The sequence below is a fragment of the Pseudopipra pipra genome, chromosome 4 (assembly GCF_036250125.1).
Source record: "Pseudopipra pipra isolate bDixPip1 chromosome 4, bDixPip1.hap1, whole genome shotgun sequence".
Classification (NCBI taxonomy): Eukaryota; Metazoa; Chordata; class Aves; order Passeriformes; family Pipridae; genus Pseudopipra; species Pseudopipra pipra.
This window is the reverse complement of record NC_087552.1, coordinates 26577549-26595606: the sequence shown is the minus strand read 5'-3', so window position 1 is coordinate 26595606 and position 18058 is coordinate 26577549. Positions and strand designations below refer to the sequence as shown.

Sequence of the window (18058 nt, the reverse complement as noted above, 5' to 3'; positions counted from 1 at the left end):
GTATAAAAGTCACCATGGCTATTTAAAGCAATAAACACTATGTAAGTATAATGTTCGCTACCTGTACCGGTTTTTACCCTTTTCTCTTCCTTTCAACATGCACTAAACAACAGATTAATTAGTTTCACTCAGTTGCCGTGTTAACAATGTAATAAAGAAAATCACTGCTTTAAAAACAAGCGTTTCCTGTGAAAATGAAAAACTAAAAAATTCAAAATTAATAAGTAAGTACATAAGCATCCTCTTCCTTTCAGTTTGAATGAAATTCATTCCTTTCAGAATGAAAATCATTCATTTGATGATTACTACAGGGTAACACAGAATTTTTGCTAAAGCAGATGCATTAAGGCTTGAGAAACGCTCAATATAATGTCATTTAAAAACGCAACAAATATTTAAATTATTGCAAAGCAATATGTGTGCCTTAAGGCACATAACTTTGGAGAATATATTTCTATTCAGACGATCCATTTGCTGTATGAGTCCAGAGCCACCACTGCACCCGCGAGGGAGCCCTGAAGCTTTTCACGAAGAGCCTCAGACAGGTCTACCAATAAAGTGGAAGTTGTGGATGGTTTAAGAAGGCAGGACACTGGTTACGAAGAACAGAACCAGAACTCAGGGAGGCAGCGCGCTGGAACTCGGCTGTCGCAGAGAACAACACGGCCGAGCTAGAACTCCCTCACAGACCCGCTCCACAAAACCTCTGCTCCCAGCTCCTCTCAGCGCTCTACTACCCCACCAAAACCGGACCCGGAGATTTAACTCCGACCGCTTTCCCTCTTTTCGGTCTATTTTCCTTACCCGGCCCGGCCGCGTCCGCCCCGGCTCCGCCCCTTCCTGCCCCGGCCCCGCGCATCGCCCGGAACTGCCGCCCGCCGGCCTCGGGGCGCGGGGGGACCGGCGTGGCGGCGGACCCGCCTGTGCGCCTTCCTCCTCTTCCTCCTCCTCCTCGCCTCCGGTGAGACCCCAGCGGGCGGCTCTGCGGGGATCGGGAAGAGGGGGTCTGGCAGAAGAAAGAGGGGAAGAGGGGGTTTGGGAGGAGGAAAGAGTGGCTTGGGAGAAAGAAAGGGGGGTTTGGGAGGAGGGAGGAGGACGGGTTTGGGGAGGAGGAAGAGAAAGAAGGGGTTTGGGGGGCGGAAGAAGGTGTTTGGGAGGGGAAGAAGGGGTTTAGGAGGGGAAGAAGGGGTTTAGGAGGGGAAGAAGGGGTTTGGGAGGAGGAGGAGGAGGGTTTTGGAAGGAGGAAGAGGGGTTTGGGAGGAGGAAGAAAGGGCTTGGGAAGAGGGAGGAAGAAGGGTTTGGGAAGGAGGAAAACGGTGGAGAAGGTGTTTGGGAAGAGGAAGGGGGAGTTTGGGAGGAGGAAGGAGGAAGAGGCGTTTTGGGAGGAGGAAGAAGGGAGGTTGGAATGGGAGAAGAGAGGGGGTTGGGAGGAGGAAGAGGGATTTGGGAGGAGCGGGGAAGAGGCGGTTTGGGGGGAAGGAGGAAGGAAGAGGCGGTTTGGGGGGAGGGAGGAAGAAGGGTTTGGGGAGGAGGAAGAGTGGAGCCCACACCACATTTGGCGGCTCTTACCCTCGGACCCGGGGTGAGCTGTGGGTCTCCTGTGGGGCTGGGAGGGGCGGCGGCCGCCGCGCTGTCCCGATGGGTGCCAGGATGGTCCCTCCTGGGCACAGGGCACCTCCGGAGCCGCTGCCCTGAGCAACTCGGTGCAGGGCGGTAACGGGGGCAGGAGGGTGGGTGGCTTTTTATTATCTTAAACATTTTAAGGTGTTGCTTTCAGGGGAGAGGCGTTTTGTGCATTCCTAAAGGGAAGTCTCAGGGAGAGATTTGCAGCAAGTAGGTTGCAGAGGGTCGTGTTGTGGCTTTGGTGTAACTATTTCAGAAATTCCATTTTAACTAAGGTTTGATGTCACCAAGAAGTTTCCAAGAGGATGATACCCAGGAATTTGTGAGCTTGATGAGTTTCAGTATACACTGGATTAAGGAAAGGTGAAAACAGTAGTGGAGGTAAACTCAATTTGCCAGTGTCTTAAACCAATGGGCAATGGCACATGTTGAAACACCATCTTCAGGTCCATCTTCACAGAGCTGCTTTTTGTCATCTTTTAAAGGCCGTGAGACTGGGGAGATCCCAAAGACTGGAGAAAGGCAAATTTTATGCTCATCTTCAAAAAGGGCAAGAGGGACTAGGAAGACAACTACAGGCCTTGCTGCTTCCATCTGGAAAGATCATGGAGGAGGCCATTTGTAGGCATAAGGAGGAGCTGGTGGAGACTAGGGATAGCCATCTCGAGATCTACCAAGGATAAGTCGTGCCTGACTACCTGGCTTGTCAACCCTGTGGCAAAATAGCTAGATCTGAAGGTGAAGGAAGTGTTGGATGCCATCTGCCAGGGGCCTAAGGGGACCTAATGGAAGCCTTTATAAACCTAAGGAGATTTTTGAAAAGATAGAGCTAGTCTTTGTAGTCAGATGCTTTGAGGGGGAGTGAGAGACAGCACAAGTTAGAACTTCCAATTCCAAGCAAGGAAATGGGGGTAGTGAGGCATTGGGACAGGTTGCCCGTAAGGTTTTTCACATTCCTGTGTTTGGAGGTTTTCAGGATCCAACTGGAAAAGTCCTGGGCAAATTGGTCTGAATTCAGTGTTGACTTCACTTTGAACAGGAGATTGCACAGGGTGACCATGTGACAGCCCTTCCACACTAAATGATTCTGTGATTCTTAAATAATTCACTATTTCTGAGGAGAAAATGGCAAATAGTGTAATCTTAGACATTTTGGATAAATGGATTACAGTGATATTGATTGAAATATTAATTTAGAAGTATATTATAAAATATAGTGTGGAATAGAATGTAAAATTAAGGATACCAGTACTAGTAACTACATAGCAGGAAATTTTACTCTAGTCTTAGAAGATTCTTTGCAGAAGATAACAGATAAATGAGAACTGATTAATACAGTTTTCCAGACTACTGAAGTGTGTGAGTTTTGAAATGTCCCTTGTGGAAGGTAACTGAGAAATTATGCTGTCATGAATCAAGTCTTGATTAAGATACAAAAGCAAACACTGAAAACAGAAGTTTGTTTTTTCCTGCTTTTAAGATTTTCCTTGATCTACTTTCTTAAGATTTACATTACATCTGGAAGTTATCTAGAAAAGGTATTATTGGTAAATAAGCAAAATCTGCCACTGTCACTGATTAGTCAGGAAGAGAGTTAAGTTCTGAGGAACGGAAGAATCTAAAGGGGAGGGAGAAAGTGAATTGATATTATGATAAATTAATTATTGATAAACACAGTGCAGTGAGTGTGTTGGCAGGAATTATGTGCTGTTGTTTCATGTGACTAGGTTTTAAGTTTACTGCTACATATGTTGAAGGTAGCTGAAAAGGATATGTGAGTGGAAGTCCTTTTAATCATCAGTGTCAGTGAAAAATAAAAATATTTCCATGTTTTTAAAAGAATGGGTTTGATAATAGCATTGCAATATAAATTGCAGGTGTGTGCTTTCTTGGAAAAATATCTTCAGTAGTACACTTGTCTCAGAAAATAATAGAAACAGGAGTTCAGAAACAGATGGATAAAAATATGACCATATCTGAAAATGTAATGGAAGTAGATCCCTTTAACTGCAAGATGTGTAGGTATGCAACAATAGATGTGTAGGTATGCAACATAGTAGATGGCAAATAAATAAATATAGAGAACCCTCTTGAAATTTGGGGTTTAACAGTTCCTCTCAGTATATGTCTTTAAAAAGCTAGAGCTAGAAAGAAATCTTCAGCTAGATGAAAATTGAATTAGTGTGTTTATACTTGTTCTCTAAATATTACAGGCATCCTGAATTGGCTGCTAATGACTGTTTGGCTACCTGTTCTTCTTGTAGACAAGTGTATATTCCCAGTAGAAGCCTCAGAGAAGAACTGAAAGTATTGGTTTTTAGCAAGGAATTCTACAAAATTTTTGGAATTAGTGTTTTGATTCTACTTTCATTCAACAGAGGGTTTAGCAGAGTCCTGGTTTAAGAGTATGTGGTACTGACTCTTGTAAAAGGCATATTCTCAGAACAAAGAAATGGAGGAGATAACCTACCCACAGATCTTGAGAGCAGCTTGAGCATCTATTAGAGGTTGATGCATTAAAAAAAGGGTATGTGCTTTCCATGCACTGTGAATTCACTTTTTGTAATCATCAGAGAGAGACTGAATTGTCTGGATGGGGCTTTCACTGCAGTCTCTGCTTGATCAGTGAAAAAGCAGAGTAACTGGTGTGTAGTATTACTAGCAGAAGTTCTGTGGCCACCAGAAAATGATTTGTCAAGTAGCAAAGATTAAGGAAGAGAGAAGAGGCTCTTGAAGAGGATTCTTAACTCTCTGCTGGGTCCATTGATAAAATCCCTATGAAGTCTACTGTATGTTGAACTCCTTGATGATCTCAGTCAAGTGATTCTCTGGTGTCTCGTGAAAGCTCAGCATGAGATAAAGGTTCCTAGGGACTTCTAGGCAAGTGTTAAGGGAGCAGGCTGCCACTGCTGGTGTTTTGGCCAGAGAGGTAAAAGTTCACTGCCATGAAGATCAAAAGGAATTAATTAATCAGACAAAACCTTGGAAGCTCCAGCTGAAAAAGCTGTCCAGTGCTTTTGAGCAGAACTGATGAAAGGCTTTTCAAGAACATCTTCTAGATTATTGTGTAAAAAAAACGAAAAACCAAAACCAAACAAAACCATAAAGCATCCTGATGTGTTCCCATAACTTCCCACTTATTTCTTAAATTATTAATTGTCAATTACTGATTAAGTGAGATCTTTTTAAGTATGGTTTCCAGTGTAAATGCAGTTCCTTAGAGCTTTTGTTAAAGAAATGAACCGAGAAGGTTCCAGAGTGCCAGAATGTATTGCTCTGAAGCAAACATAATTTTTTTTAATTAGTTCTAACCTTTTTCTCACTTCATTCCATTTACATTGTCACTGTGGCATATTGAAGCTGTGGATAGTCATTACTAGACATTAAAACTCAGACTGTCACATGGGGGCGTGGTTAAATCACAGTCTAAGTTATAAATTTTCTCACTGTTCCAGCTAAATTTAAAAATGGATAGGGTGTTTTTTCAGGTATTTGTATAAAATAATACACTAGCTGTTTTATCTTATATTGTATGCTACAATGAGCTGGCTTTTTGTCAGAAGTTTCAAAAGTTAATTTTTCTGCAAGTAAGATTTTTTAGTTACTCTTAAACAAGCCATGAGTTAGAAATAACTGTATGTGCAAATAATGTTGAGGAGAAGAGTGAGTAGTAATTGCTTTCCTTGAAGTTGACACTTGTTTTGCATACTTTTCAATATTCTTGATGTATGGAATATCAAGAATATGAAATATTTGTTTCATTTACCTGAGTGTGATGAGTTTAGTTTCTGAATATCAGATATGCCAAAGAATTAATTTGACATAATTTCAGATGTAAAGTCAAATTCAAGTTTTGCAACTCTAGAGTTCACAATCAGTCATCTTCTAGTGATAATTAATTCACATATCATCCTTCCTGTGATTTAATGTAATTCCATTTTGCAAAAAAAATAGATCTTCTGTTAGCCACATGCTGTTTGAGTTATGCTCCAGGTGAATAAAGTTGTCATTGATTTTCTTTATTTGTTTGTTTTTTGGTTTTTTTTTCGTTCAAACTCCCTCTGAAGACACCACTATGGCTGCTACAGTGAACTTGGAGCTTGATCCCATTTTTCTGAAAGCCCTGGGCTTCTTGCATTCAAAGAGTAAGGACTCTGCAGAAAAGCTGAAAGCACTTCTTGATGAGTCTTTGGCCAGAGGAACTGAGTCAAGCTATCGTCCATCTCAGAAGGTATTGGTGTTAGAGAGCATGGGTCATTTTTGTATGCCTTTACAGAGCTCCTTCTATTCCTAGTTCCTCTTTTATAGCTGGAAAGTTAAAAGAGAATCAGAAGTTTAGGAAAAAGAAAAAGTAATCATGGAATGTTCATATTCATCATTTCCCTTTTATGCAAAATAATCTATTCAATTAACAGAAGTTAATGGGGAAAAAATCTCTACCTTGTTGATATACGAAGACCTTTAAAAGAGATATTCAACATTATATCAGACATGCTATGTAAGGTGAACCCAAACTTACGTATTTCTGCAGTTACATTTCAGAGCTAAAAGGTCTTTAAAATGCTGATTACTTTTGCCACAGATAAATATGAAACAGAACAAGCTATCTACTGATAAAGCTGGGTCTCTTTCCGTGAAATTCTGTTGATGAAGTCATATGGGAATGAAAAACACGAAATGGTTCAAAGCAGAAATGATTTGCAGTCTGGAACCATTGCCGTCCAATGGACAAACATTATTTTTCATCTACCAAAAATCACTGAACACCTGCTAGAGGGACTATTTGAATCCAAATTAGTGAATGGAAATAACCAAGTGGGGACATCCTCGTACTGCTACATATTGCCATATGGATAACGAGGTAGTGTTCTCCCCTAGGATGCCTGGAAGTCAGCCTGGTATGTTATAATAATGGTCTGTATGCTGATACATCAGTAATATTTCATTTCTACATCTACGTGGTTCCAAATAACTGAAAGGCATTATTACTGCTCAGCATATATCAGGCTTGTATGGTGTGGTCTAACTCCTTTCTGTTCAGCTCCCTGAAACCTAAACTGCAGTTCCCCCTAACACAGGTCTCAAAACTCTCGAGTGCCCTCAGAGCTCAAAGAAGCGATTTGTGGTTTAAAGAGGAAGCAGAGAGATCAATAATAGTGCAAAGAGGCTTGGGAAGCCAATTCTAATAACAGCTTGGCTGGCAGTCACCTGCCCTCAGGTGAAACTGAAGCTCAGGCCAGAGGAAGAAATCTTTTGTTCTCTTCTTTTTAGTATGTCTCCAGTATCAGCTGGATTGCAAAGCTCAGACATGAAAAAAAATGGTTTCTTTCCTTGCATTCTTATAAGGCTGCAGGATTAATTTATGGTTGACCATGAAATCCAAGAACAGAGTAGGGAGCACAGAGTTACCAGAGTCAGGCAAATGAGGATACAACCCTGGAAGGAAGTCAACAAACTTCAGAGAGCTGAAGCTCAGGGCTTAGGACCTGTCCCAGTACAGAGCAGGGAATTACTGTCTTCTTACCAGCTGAGAGGGGGTACCTTGCTCCTGTGCATTAGTGTGATTAATCACTCATTTACAGACTCTCTTGGTTATTGTCCATTGCTGACCTTAAGGCGTCATTAATGAGAACTATTGATTCCTGCTGAGATCTAAATTTATTCATCTGCTAGATGAATATGGACTGAGATTCAGCAGAGGTCAATATTTTTCTCCATGAAGGAATGAAGTATTGATGTCTGGTTACATCAGATGTCGGGTTATGTTTTCAGCTTATATTGAATTTTGTCCTCAGAATTATCTGAAAATTTGTGTTCATTATCTCTTTGAATTTTAAAAGCAGAAATGTCTTCCTTTTTAATTAATGTTCCAAAGAGAATCTGTCTTTGGAAAAGGAGCACCTTTCCCTCTGGAAGGTGAGTGGTAAGGGGAGGTTTTACTAGCTGTCTGCAACTTATGCACACTAATTTATTGACGTGGTATGAAGATATTTAAGAAATGTTTTTTTTTAAAAAGTGTGTGTGTAGATGATTGGTGTTGTATGTTGTTTGCCTATCCTGGTATCTAATTGCAGACTGGGAAGTATCTCGAGTGTAGGGTTTGCCTTCAATTTTTGTTTCTGTTTTTAGGAAGCCGAGCAACCAAAAGTATCTGTTACCAAACCTATTAAGCAAGAGCCTAAAACTACTTCTAGTTTGCCCTCTGGCAACAACAATGGCAAGCCCACTGCATCAGAAAAGGTGAAAAAAGAAACAGAAAAGAGATCTGCTGATAAAGTAAGTGATTTTTGTTCTCTAATGAGATAACTTGGTATATAACCTCGAAGGTGTTTTAAACAGAAGGTTCCCTTTTCAGTCTCTGTAGCTCAACTCATCTAGTGATGCGTAACCTGTGAGCTGCATTAGCCAATCATGTCTTTAGGCACTCCAACAAAAGTCTTCTTATAATTATTCTGTGATTGTTTTCCCTTCTCAGTGCAGGGGGAGTTGGATTTCATGACCTTTAAAGGTCTCTTCCAAGCCAAATCATTCTGTGATTCTCTGTTTTGAATCATCCTGATAATAACAAGGTACTAAAATGTAGCAAATTGAAATGTAGGTTTCCCAAAGCTTTTTCAAGGATTTTGAGGTGAAGTACAAAAAGTGGGCTTGAGGTTCTAGTTTGTAAATATTTTGAAGAAAATATGTAATTAAAGAAAAAACATTGTGTGTATCCTCTGTAAAGCATACGTTCTTATACTTCTAATCTAATTGTGCCAATTATTTTCTCATTTTAATAATATCTACTAGCATTTTGAGTTTTCACATTCTGTATGTGTTTAATAGACAAAAGGGGATACTGCTGAAGGAGCTGATGCACCAAAGAAGCCCAAAGTAGAGAAGCAAGAGGCTCGTTCCTCTCCTATTACAGTTCAGACGAGCAAGGATTTATCCATGCCTGATTTATCTAGCTTTGAGGAAACCAGTGCTGATGACTTTGCTATGGAAATGGGATTGGCCTGTGTCGTTTGCAGGTAAGTCAATGTTGCTTCATTGGTAGGTAGTTACCTTTTTTTTTAATGTGTACCATTGAGTTAATGCTTCTTTAAGTTTTTATTCTGGAAATCACTTAAGCACATATCCAAAGTTGATAATAGATTTAAGCATCCTTCATGAATAAGAATAGTTTCTTGAAAATAGAACCTTTAATGAGAAAAACAGCTTTTCTTCAGGAAAAGGCAAGTGAAAAATAAAACTAAACATGATGCAAAACCTATCGTGACAAATACCAGTTTTTAATTATTGGAAAGCAAGTTAAAGTATTAACGGCTAATGATAAGCATTTTAAAAAATCACTTCTCTTCTGAAAGCATTTGTAAGTGGCATTATTATGAGATGTATATGTGTTGCTCCTCTTTTCCTAATCATTTGACATTAATTTACACATAGCTATGTTTTCTCAGTAAATATATCTTGCAGTGAAGACAGGTTCTTTTTACTTTCCAGTAAGGGCTCTAAAATTGGATTTATTAACATTATGCTAGCAGTACATTTAGTGTTAACAGAAGTATAAAATTCACTTCTGAATATCTACCCTAGGATCAAATCACTCAAACCAGGATTTGGTTTCACAGATGATTTATGTCCTTGTTAAGCCCCCACTGCTGCCAAAAGGAGCAGTTTGGCTCTCCCAGTTGTACCTCCTTCCCTGTACTGTTTAGGGGATGTATTGCACACAGAGTTTTGTGATGAGCTGAATCAGCTTCTGGATCAGCTTTCCACTTGGGTTTTTCAGTAGGTTTAGGTTTCAGTCAGCTTAGTGAGAGTAAATGCTTGTGTTGGCACATGTGTGGATACAAGAATGTAGAGCCAGGACAGAGAAGGGGCTGGAACTGGCCTTTCAGTAGCAAGTATATATTAAGCTCAGCTTAAGTCATTTGTGAAACTGGGCTTTATAACTTCGTTGTTCCATCATTTTCATGGTTATTCCTGTTGTGTAGGTAAGGAGGCAACTGCAGTCCAGGGATGATAAATTTCTTTTGTTGCAGCTAATTATACTGGTAACCAATTGTGGACTGATGAGATTTCATGTCACATTATTTCCATATGTTAGCTCAAATGTTTAGTTTCTTAATAGAGACACTGAAAAAGGAAGAAGTATGAAATAAATATCTCAATTTTACCTTTTTTTCCTTCAAATTCCACTTTTTCTGTCCCCTAAAAGGGGCAAATCCCCATTTGGTGGTATGTTAAAATGCTACTAAGAATAGTATGGTATTAAGTTATTTGGCAGGAAGGGATAACAAAAAGGTTTTTTTAGACAGTCTTGAGCTGTTGTGGATTATTAATTTTCTGTCTTCCCTGGCAAAAAAAAAACACATACAGGCATAATGAGAAATGCCTGCAAAGTAAAGAAACTAAAGAAAATGCAGCTCCTGTGCCCAGCATGGCCAAGACTTTGCTTTGAAAAGCACAGGCCGGGTATGTGGTTCCATTAGCTGTTCCACAATCAATGTTTAACCTGGCTGCTGAAGGTGTTGCTTCTACATGCTCATGATCACCAACTCAATTGTTCTTGCAAAAGAGTTTTCTGCCCTGGCTAACTAAAATAGCTCTCATTAACTGATGCCAGAGGGAGGGAGAAGTACTGCAGGGAAAGAAACAACCCGTTAGAGAGGGGGTGGCAACAGTAACCCTGACACTCAGGATCACTTTCATTTTACACAGAACTTGCTGAGACTGATGTCACATGGTTCTTCATCTCCACCTCGTGCTGAACCAGATGCTTTTAAGAGGATTTGTGCTTTGGAGTTCTGACTCGAACACGTTGGTCAGACAGTATTCCTCTATTTACTGCTCACTTTCAATATGTGCACTGTTTTTGGGGTGGCCATCTTGAGCCAAAATAATAATATCCCCATACATATGAAGAATAAAAGCACTGGATACTCTGTAAAATAACTCAAGTATGAATAGTATTTTTAAAATGGCATCTTCTAATAACTCAATTATTCAACCAGTTGTGAATGAAAACATCATGTCCAATTGCAGAGTAGGTGGAGTTCATAGCAAAAGAGTTTATATTTACATTGCTTAAGAACACAAGTGGACAAGAACCCAGCTGTGAGTTCACAAATGCAAAAAGTGCATTCAAATATTAACTATTCCTTTTTATAGGTGTAAAAACTAAAGCAGAGACGTGAAATGTTTCTTCAAGATTTGCCAAGTGTCAAATGTATTTTCACAGTGATTACGAGTATTGCACGTTGATGCCTATTGTGTTTTTCTTGTTCTGTTATGTCAACTTAGGCATAAGGAGGGAGAGAATATTAAAATAACTTTGACTTCTCCAGTACCTGTAGGTCTTGCAAAAACAGGACCCACCACTTACATGGCTCCTCAGTTATATGAAGAGGAAATACTGTATGCAGTTTATAGATGATTGTGAAGTTTTCATCCCAGAAAAATCTTTAAAAAACACTGGGTTGGAAATAACAAAATTTCAAATTTTTTGCTAATACCTTTTTGTTTGTTTTTTGATGGTAAAAAATTGTTAGGCTTGTTTCTTAGTTATCTTATAATTTAAAAGTAAGTGGTTGTTTCTGATCATGAAGAGTTCCTGACTTTTTAATCAGTCTGGGATTGTTCTTTGTAATTTTAAAATATGGTGAGTCTCCCGCCTTGACACATGAGGTTGAAAAATCACTGCTTTGTTCTGATCCAGTTTATTTAGGAATGAGAAACAAACAAAATGTCTTTCAAATATCCTACATGTAGAATAATGGACCCTGCAATTTCAGAAAGGTTTCTCCCTCTGTTTTTAAATTGCCTGTGTAAAAGAGAAATATGTCTTAGAAAATGTTGTAGTATCAGACTTCATTTTTCTGTTATATAAAGAAATAAGGGATTACCTTTCCCCACCCATCTACAAATAGAGTTTCCATGGTTACCTGGGTACCTGCTCCTCAGGGATATGAGCAAAAGCAGCTTAGCAATTAAATAGCTTGATTTGTCCTCTGAAAGAAGAAATTGTTAAGAAAATGGTATTTGGCTAATTCACAGGCAGACTCCCAGTCATGTATATATCACTAATTTATCATTATATATAATTTATCATTTATTTACTTTCAACAGAGGCCCATGCAAAATGAAGTCCTCATCACCAGCTTGCATGTTTGCTTCAAGGCAGGACTGCACAATTAATCCTTTCTATTCCATCTTTCCATGACTCTGGTATTATCTCAAATTCCACGTGTCTGTTTGTGTAGTTGGGACCAAAAGGATGGCTAATAAAACATCTTCAAAGTAGTGTAGAGCTTGGATGATGATGCTTTCAAATCCTGTAGCAGAAAGCACTCTTACCGGCTTGTCGTTGAGAAGTTAATTGTTTTTGAACTGTATTGCTCTAAAGCTTACAGCAAAATTGTACAAATGGAGACTAGGCCTTCATATACTAATATAATGAGGAAGTCATGTTTGTTATAGAGTGATGTATCCATAAAATGCCCAGGTGAAGCAAAGCAGACAAGACTTATATTTCTAATATAAAAATGAAACAGAGAAATCAAAACTGGCATACACATGTTTAATATTGTGGAAGTTTTAGATATTCTTGAAAAAAATTACCTTTTAAAAATATCAAGTTTCTAAAATATTAGTTAGGAAGAGCTGATACAGGAAGAAAAGGAATACATTTCATTTGCCAAAGGTAGGAAATATATGCAAAAGCAAAAATATTTTTAATTTTTATCTTAAACCTTGCAAAATTTTCAACAACTGGATAATCCTCTAAGTGCTTTCTTCCATAATCTGTTCTTAACTATTTGCTCTGCAGGCAAATGACAGTTACTTTTGTGAATCAGCTAGTGGAGTGTCAGGAGTGCCATAATCTCTACCACCAGGATTGCCATAAACCTCAGGTGACAGACAAGGAAGTGAATGATCCTCGACTTGTATGGTATTGTGCCCGCTGTACCAGGCAGATGAAGAGAATGGTAGGAGTCAGTTTTTTGTCTCGTGTGAGCACTATTTGAATACAGCAGGCTATTTCTACTATGTGAGAGTATTTTATGGGTTAGAGAAATCTTAGGAAGCATGTTGGAAAACTGTTTTTCTCAGCAGTGCTTCCCTTGCTGCAGGTGTGTTTTTTAATGTAGCATCTCAAAGAGCATTCTGCAATGTGCTTCTTAAAAAACGTTTTTTAAAAATGAAAAGTTGAGTGAAGAAGAGTGAAATAGGATTATTTCCTTCTTGGCAGGCAGCAGTTGAAACTTTTTATTTTCTTTATTTCGGGTGATACTCAGTTTTTAGCATATGTCTACCAAATAGCCCTACAGTTTTAGTTTTCTTCTCAGCTTTGGACATTAATGGTTGCTTTCCTGTAGGACAAGACTGCAAATTTCAGTCCAGATCTCAAACATTGAGTTTTCTCAGGCTCAAAAACAAGCTGAGGGTAGCACATTCCAGTAAAAAAAAAAATTAAAATCTTTATTTTGATTGATCTGCATGTTAATTTCTTGACTAAACAGGATCCCACTGGAATTGCACTCGTCTCATTATGAGAAATGAATATGAGAGTAAGACAGCACCTTGGGTGCATGAAACATTGGTGACTTTAGTTGCAACGTTTTAAAATCACACCCTTTTATACAGCAGAAAGTGTGTTTTGAAACTGCTCTGTGATAACTTAGCAAGTTGTTATCTTTTGAAATGGCTCTACTAAGAAACAAGAAAAAAAGGCAATGTAAGATCCTGGCCTAGGAATTATCATCACTGACTGAAATACATGATTATTCTGATGATCATCAGGCTTTTGAACCCAGAGGAGTGTTTGCTGAAGGTCAGTTCCTGCACAGGATAGTGATTGCAGCCGTTCAATAGTTGCCTTCAATATGACCTTTCCTTTTTTCCTTTTTGGCATGAATTCTGCCATTTTGCCTGCCACTTCTTAGGAGGCTCTTGGAGCCCACATCCCAGTACTGCTGGATTATGTCCCTTTCTTCTGCAAGTTCACCTTCCTTTACCTTATTCCTGTAAAGGCCCAGTGCTTTCCTGTTCTCTAAGTGTCACCACTGCAACTCTTTCCATGCTGAAATAGCAAGTTCTGTTCAGGATGCTTTGTGGCTGGACCCTGTCTCCAATACCATAACCAGCACTATCTCCACATCCCCTATTACCTCATTTCTTATGGACCATTAAACTTGAAGTTGTAAAGACTAGATTGCAATCTTAAAATGCTCATGCTTTTTGTTAACAGTCAAAACAGTCAATGTTATAGGGTCTGTAACTAATTTGGCATGGTTTTTTCGTACCACTTTTGCAGGCTCAGAAGACACAAAAGCCACCTCAAAAACCAGCTCCTGCAGTGGTTTCAGTTGCACCAGCTTTGAAGGATCCATTGGTCAAGAAGCCAGAAATTAAGTTAAAACCTGAGACCCCACCAGCTTTTCTAGCATTCAAGAGAACAGAAGTCAAGGTAATGTAGTTTAAATTTACCAGAGGAAAAGTTTATGTTTCACTGCATAGATTATAATCTTTTCTCACAAGAATCATGAATGAAAACAATGCAGACGGAGCAGCACCATAGCATTAACACTGAAAGAACGGGGAAAAAACCCTCACTTCACCAGTAAATCCCTAAAACATCCAACTCTTGACTGTATTTTTATGTTACAAGGGAAAGAACAGAACTCACGCTATGAATTTTTTTTAATGATATTTTGTACAAGTAGAAATCTTTATAAATGTGCCCTGGCAGCCTAGAAGGCCAGCCATATCCTGGGCTGCATCATTAGAAGCTGGCCCAGCAGCACGTTGAGGGAGGTGATTCTGCACCTCTACTCCACTTTTGTGAGCCCCTGCCTGAACTACTGTGTCCAGCTGTCTCAGCACAGGAAAGACATGGACCTGTTAGAGCAGGTCCAAAGGAGACTGCTGAAAGAGCTGGGAAGGGCTGGAGCCTCTCCTGTGAAAACAGACTGAGAGATCTGGGGTTGTTCAGCGTGGAGAAGAGAAGGCTCCAGGGGGCCTTCCAGTACCTTAAAAGGGACCTACAGGAAGGCTGGAGAGGGACTTTTCACAAGGAAATGTAGTGATGGGACAAGGGGGAATGGTTTCAAACTGCAAGAGGATAAATTTAGGTTATATGTTAGGAAGAAATTCTGTATTGTGAGGGTGATGAGACACTGGAACAAGGTGCCCAGAGAACGTGTGGATGCTCCATCCCTGCATTTTTTCAAGGTCAGGTTGGATGGGGCTTTGAGCAACCTGGTCTAGTAGAAGGTGTCCCTGCCCACAGCAGGGAGGTTGGAACTAGGTGATCTTTAAAGTCCCTTCCAACCCAAACCATTCCATGATTCTATGAATCATAGAAAATATATTATTTGGTCTCTGTGGTCAAGTAACGTGTGTATTTTAACAGTTAGGCTTTTCTTCCTGATAACAGTCGACTTGGACGTGGTGGGTTTACACTTTGAGTTGATGATCTTGAAGGTCTTTTCTGGCCTAGACAGTTCTATGAGTCTACAATAGGGAAACTCTAGCTGACTCTGAGATCTAATTTAGGAGACTGCTGCTTCTTACACATAATTTGATCTAGTGGGTAGCGTGGACAGGGGCGTTGGAACTAGATGACCTTCAAGGTCCCTTCCAACCCAAACCATTCTGTGATTCTATTCCGTGATTCTATGTTGCTTCTATTTCTGTTTTTCCCAAGTTAAAATACTGTCACAATTTGCTCAAAGGTGGTAAAACAGAGGCAGTATAGTAAAAAACATAGCAGTCTAATAAAGCGTGACCCTTACCTAGGAAAACACAGCTTTAACTCAAAATCAAAGCAACTATTCATGCGCTCAGAGTTATGTTTGCCATTGCTCTGCCTGGATGCAAACCATCATGAATAATATGATGGGTATTGCTCAAGCTCTTATACTTGAGAATACTTTTTTCACCTCAGCAGACTTATTTATTTGCCTAAATGGGTTGTTAGACCTGAGGCCTGATTTCATCTGTCATCTTTACTGTTTAGAAACTCTCCAGAAATACTGTAAAAGGGATATTACTTAAATAGAGGGGTTTAGTTTTCATTTTAACTCTGCCGTTTGCTCTAACTCTGGTTTAATAACGCAACATATCATCCCCATCTGAAACCTGGGGGTTATAGGGTTTAAGGTGTGGGAACTCAGGTAATGTGTAGAGCACTTTGCAAGCAAGGGAGCCCATGTGTGCAGAAGGCTTGTGTTTTGCAGTACCTGAATGGGAAGAGACCTACAGGAAAGAAGTGCAGTGACTTTTTTTTTTTTTTTTTAATTCTCTCTGTGGTACAGGCTTTTAAGAACCAAGGGAGAGAAAGGAAACAGTTTAGATACTGCTACTTTGACCAAAAGGCTGTAATAAATGCAATAATAAATTGCTCAGTGTCTGATTTTTGTCCAAGCATCTGTCATCTTGTTAACAAGTGACACCAGGTAACAACAGTAAAAGAAAAAAAAAAAAAGGAAGGCAAGCCACCACGTTTTATATAGTTCACAAATTTGGGCTTTTATTATTCATGGAGGGATCACAATGCTGTATGGTAGCCTGCTAACTGTATAGAAGGAAGGGGAGAAAAGGTATTTATTATTTGTTCCATGTGGCTGGGAGATTAAAAGTTGGCTGCACCTGGCATCCTTTCGTGTTCATGTTAGTACTTTCAACTGCAGTAAGCAGTGATGAAATATTGTACATTGGATGATCCTGGGAAAAGAACTGAAACAGAGGCTCAATGTGTTCATACTGTGATGTGTTGTACAAATAGATGCTACTGTAATAAGAATGCTTTTTTATTTTAGACCTCAGCAGCAGTTTCGGGGAACTCTGCCGGTACAAGTGTTTCCTCTTCAGCAACGAGTGGCCTTACAGGATGGGCTGCTTTTGCAGCCAAAACCTCCTCTGCCAATCCATCAACTGCCAAACTGGGATCAACAGCACAGAGTGCCAGTGGGAAACCGGCAGCTTCTTCAAATAACCAGAAACCTGTGGGTTTGTCAGGGTTGGCAACTTCAAAAACAGGACTGGGGTCAAAAATAGCTTCTGCCAACAACAGCACAAACCCTGTTCAGCTGAAACCTCCTCCACCTCTGACACTGGGGAAAACCACCCTGAGCCGCTCAGTGAGCAGCGACAACGTCAGCAAAGTGGGTCTCCCGAGTCCCAGCAGTGCCGCGCCGAGCACCAGCAGCCAGGGGAGCAGCGGGAACGGCAACAGCGGGAATTCAGGGAACAGCGGGGGCAGCACGAGTAAAACCACCACGGATACTGGTAATCAGTCAGCCTCCCTAAAGGGCCCAACTTCTCAGGAATCTCAGCTCAATGCTATGAAAAGGTTACAGATGGTCAAGAAAAAGGCTGCTCAAAAGAAACTCAAGAAGTAGTACGTCTGCTTGCTAATTTTGTTGGTTATGTTCTATGAAACAGCAGCATTGGTGTTTTTGTTAAAGGAAATCCCCCAGTTACTGGACTGAAATGGAGGTTAAATCAGGGAAGCCCAAAACTCATGTTATACAGGAGGTCAAACTTCACTAATTCTGGTATTCCTTCTGCCTTGTGAACTGAGTATGTTGGAGGAATTCACTATTATATGCTCCTGTTTCTGTAGCTCAAAGCACTGAAACTTGAAATTGTAAAAGTTGGGTATTTTTAAATATTAAAAAACCCACGTTTATGGGGACACTTAATAAAATGAACTTTCTGAAACCATCATTCTTAAATGTTAATAATAAAAGGATTATTAATCTGGGAAGTCATTGCCAGTTTTCTTTCACCTCGTATTCCAACACTTAAAATGCTTGAGGTGTTCAGAGTTCTCTATATTTTGCAGAGTTAATTGTCTCAAATTATCAGATTCATCATGAAAAAAATGCATTTTCAAAAATTAACTGTTAAACAACGGTATATTTAAATGGTGAATTTTGGGTTGGTAGTTTGGTTAATTGGCCTATTTTGGTTTTATACAGTGAGAAACTTCATGCAAAAAGAGCAGAAGAGAGTCAAGGCAGTGTTTTCAAGCTTTCTTAAACTGTAGAGGGCCTTAATATTGTCCTGTTGAATAGGAATGGAAAATAAGTGGAAGCTAGTGTATATTTTAATTGAACAACATTGTTGTATGATGTGAGAGAGGGGAAAAAATAGAAGAAAATGAAGGGAATCGTCTTGAATGTTCGTAAGTTTGCTTCCTTTCTGGCACACCTGAAACACAGAAGACTTTTTGATTACCTAAGTATTCCTTGCTGCAAAGTATTGCTGTAAAATTCATGACCCTAGCATGTGCCAAAGAAGAATTGCCTACCAGCTGGTCTGGAAAATGAAGCCTCTGGTCTCTCCACTGTTCTGCCACAGCCTATATGATTGTTATCTACACTTACTGCTTTCTCATAACCAGAAGGAACAGAGGGATTAGCTTTGTCTCTCTTCATTTTGC

At 39.7% G+C, this 18058-nt stretch overlaps 2 protein-coding genes across 7 annotated transcripts in view; one reads left to right on the top strand and one right to left on the bottom strand.

The window, feature by feature from the left end:
• GSTCD (glutathione S-transferase C-terminal domain containing) overlaps positions 1 to 1177 on the bottom strand; it is a 60391-nt gene extending 59214 nt beyond the window's left edge. The window contains exon 1 of one of the 2 annotated variants that reach the window (XM_064652040.1): positions 805 to 1177. The gene's annotated coding sequence lies outside the window, so the exon portion shown is untranslated. The remainder of the gene's footprint in view (positions 1 to 804) is intronic. The other variant, XM_064652041.1, reaches the window with a different exon arrangement.
• Positions 853 to 17380, top strand: INTS12 (integrator complex subunit 12). Of its 5 annotated transcripts, none has more exons than XM_064652046.1 (7): positions 853 to 961; positions 5691 to 5854; positions 7753 to 7899; positions 8449 to 8636; positions 12437 to 12596; positions 13925 to 14077; positions 16431 to 17380. In XM_064652046.1, exons 2-7 carry the CDS (start codon positions 5699 to 5701, stop codon positions 17010 to 17012), a joined length of 1386 nt encoding a protein of 461 aa, XP_064508116.1. In that variant the 5' UTR covers positions 853 to 961; positions 5691 to 5698; the 3' UTR covers positions 17013 to 17380. The 5 variants fall into 5 exon arrangements, with proteins under 5 accessions (XP_064508116.1, XP_064508114.1, XP_064508112.1 ...); XM_064652044.1 differs by lacking the exon at positions 853 to 961 and adding an exon at positions 1564 to 1582; XM_064652042.1 differs by lacking the exon at positions 853 to 961 and adding an exon at positions 1752 to 2004.
• The last annotated feature ends 678 nt before the right edge of the window (positions 17381 to 18058 follow it).

Coding starts and splice junctions, on each gene's coding strand:
- INTS12 (XM_064652046.1), top strand. CDS start 5,699: ATGGCTGCTACAGTGAACTTGGAGCTTGATCCCATTTTTCTGAAAGCC. Junction 5,855..7,752: donor GCTATCGTCCATCTCAGAAG/GTATTGGTGTTA, acceptor TTCTGTTTTTAG/GAAGCCGAGCAACCAAAAGT. Junction 14,078..16,430: donor TCAAGAGAACAGAAGTCAAG/GTAATGTAGTTT, acceptor TTTTTATTTTAG/ACCTCAGCAGCAGTTTCGGG.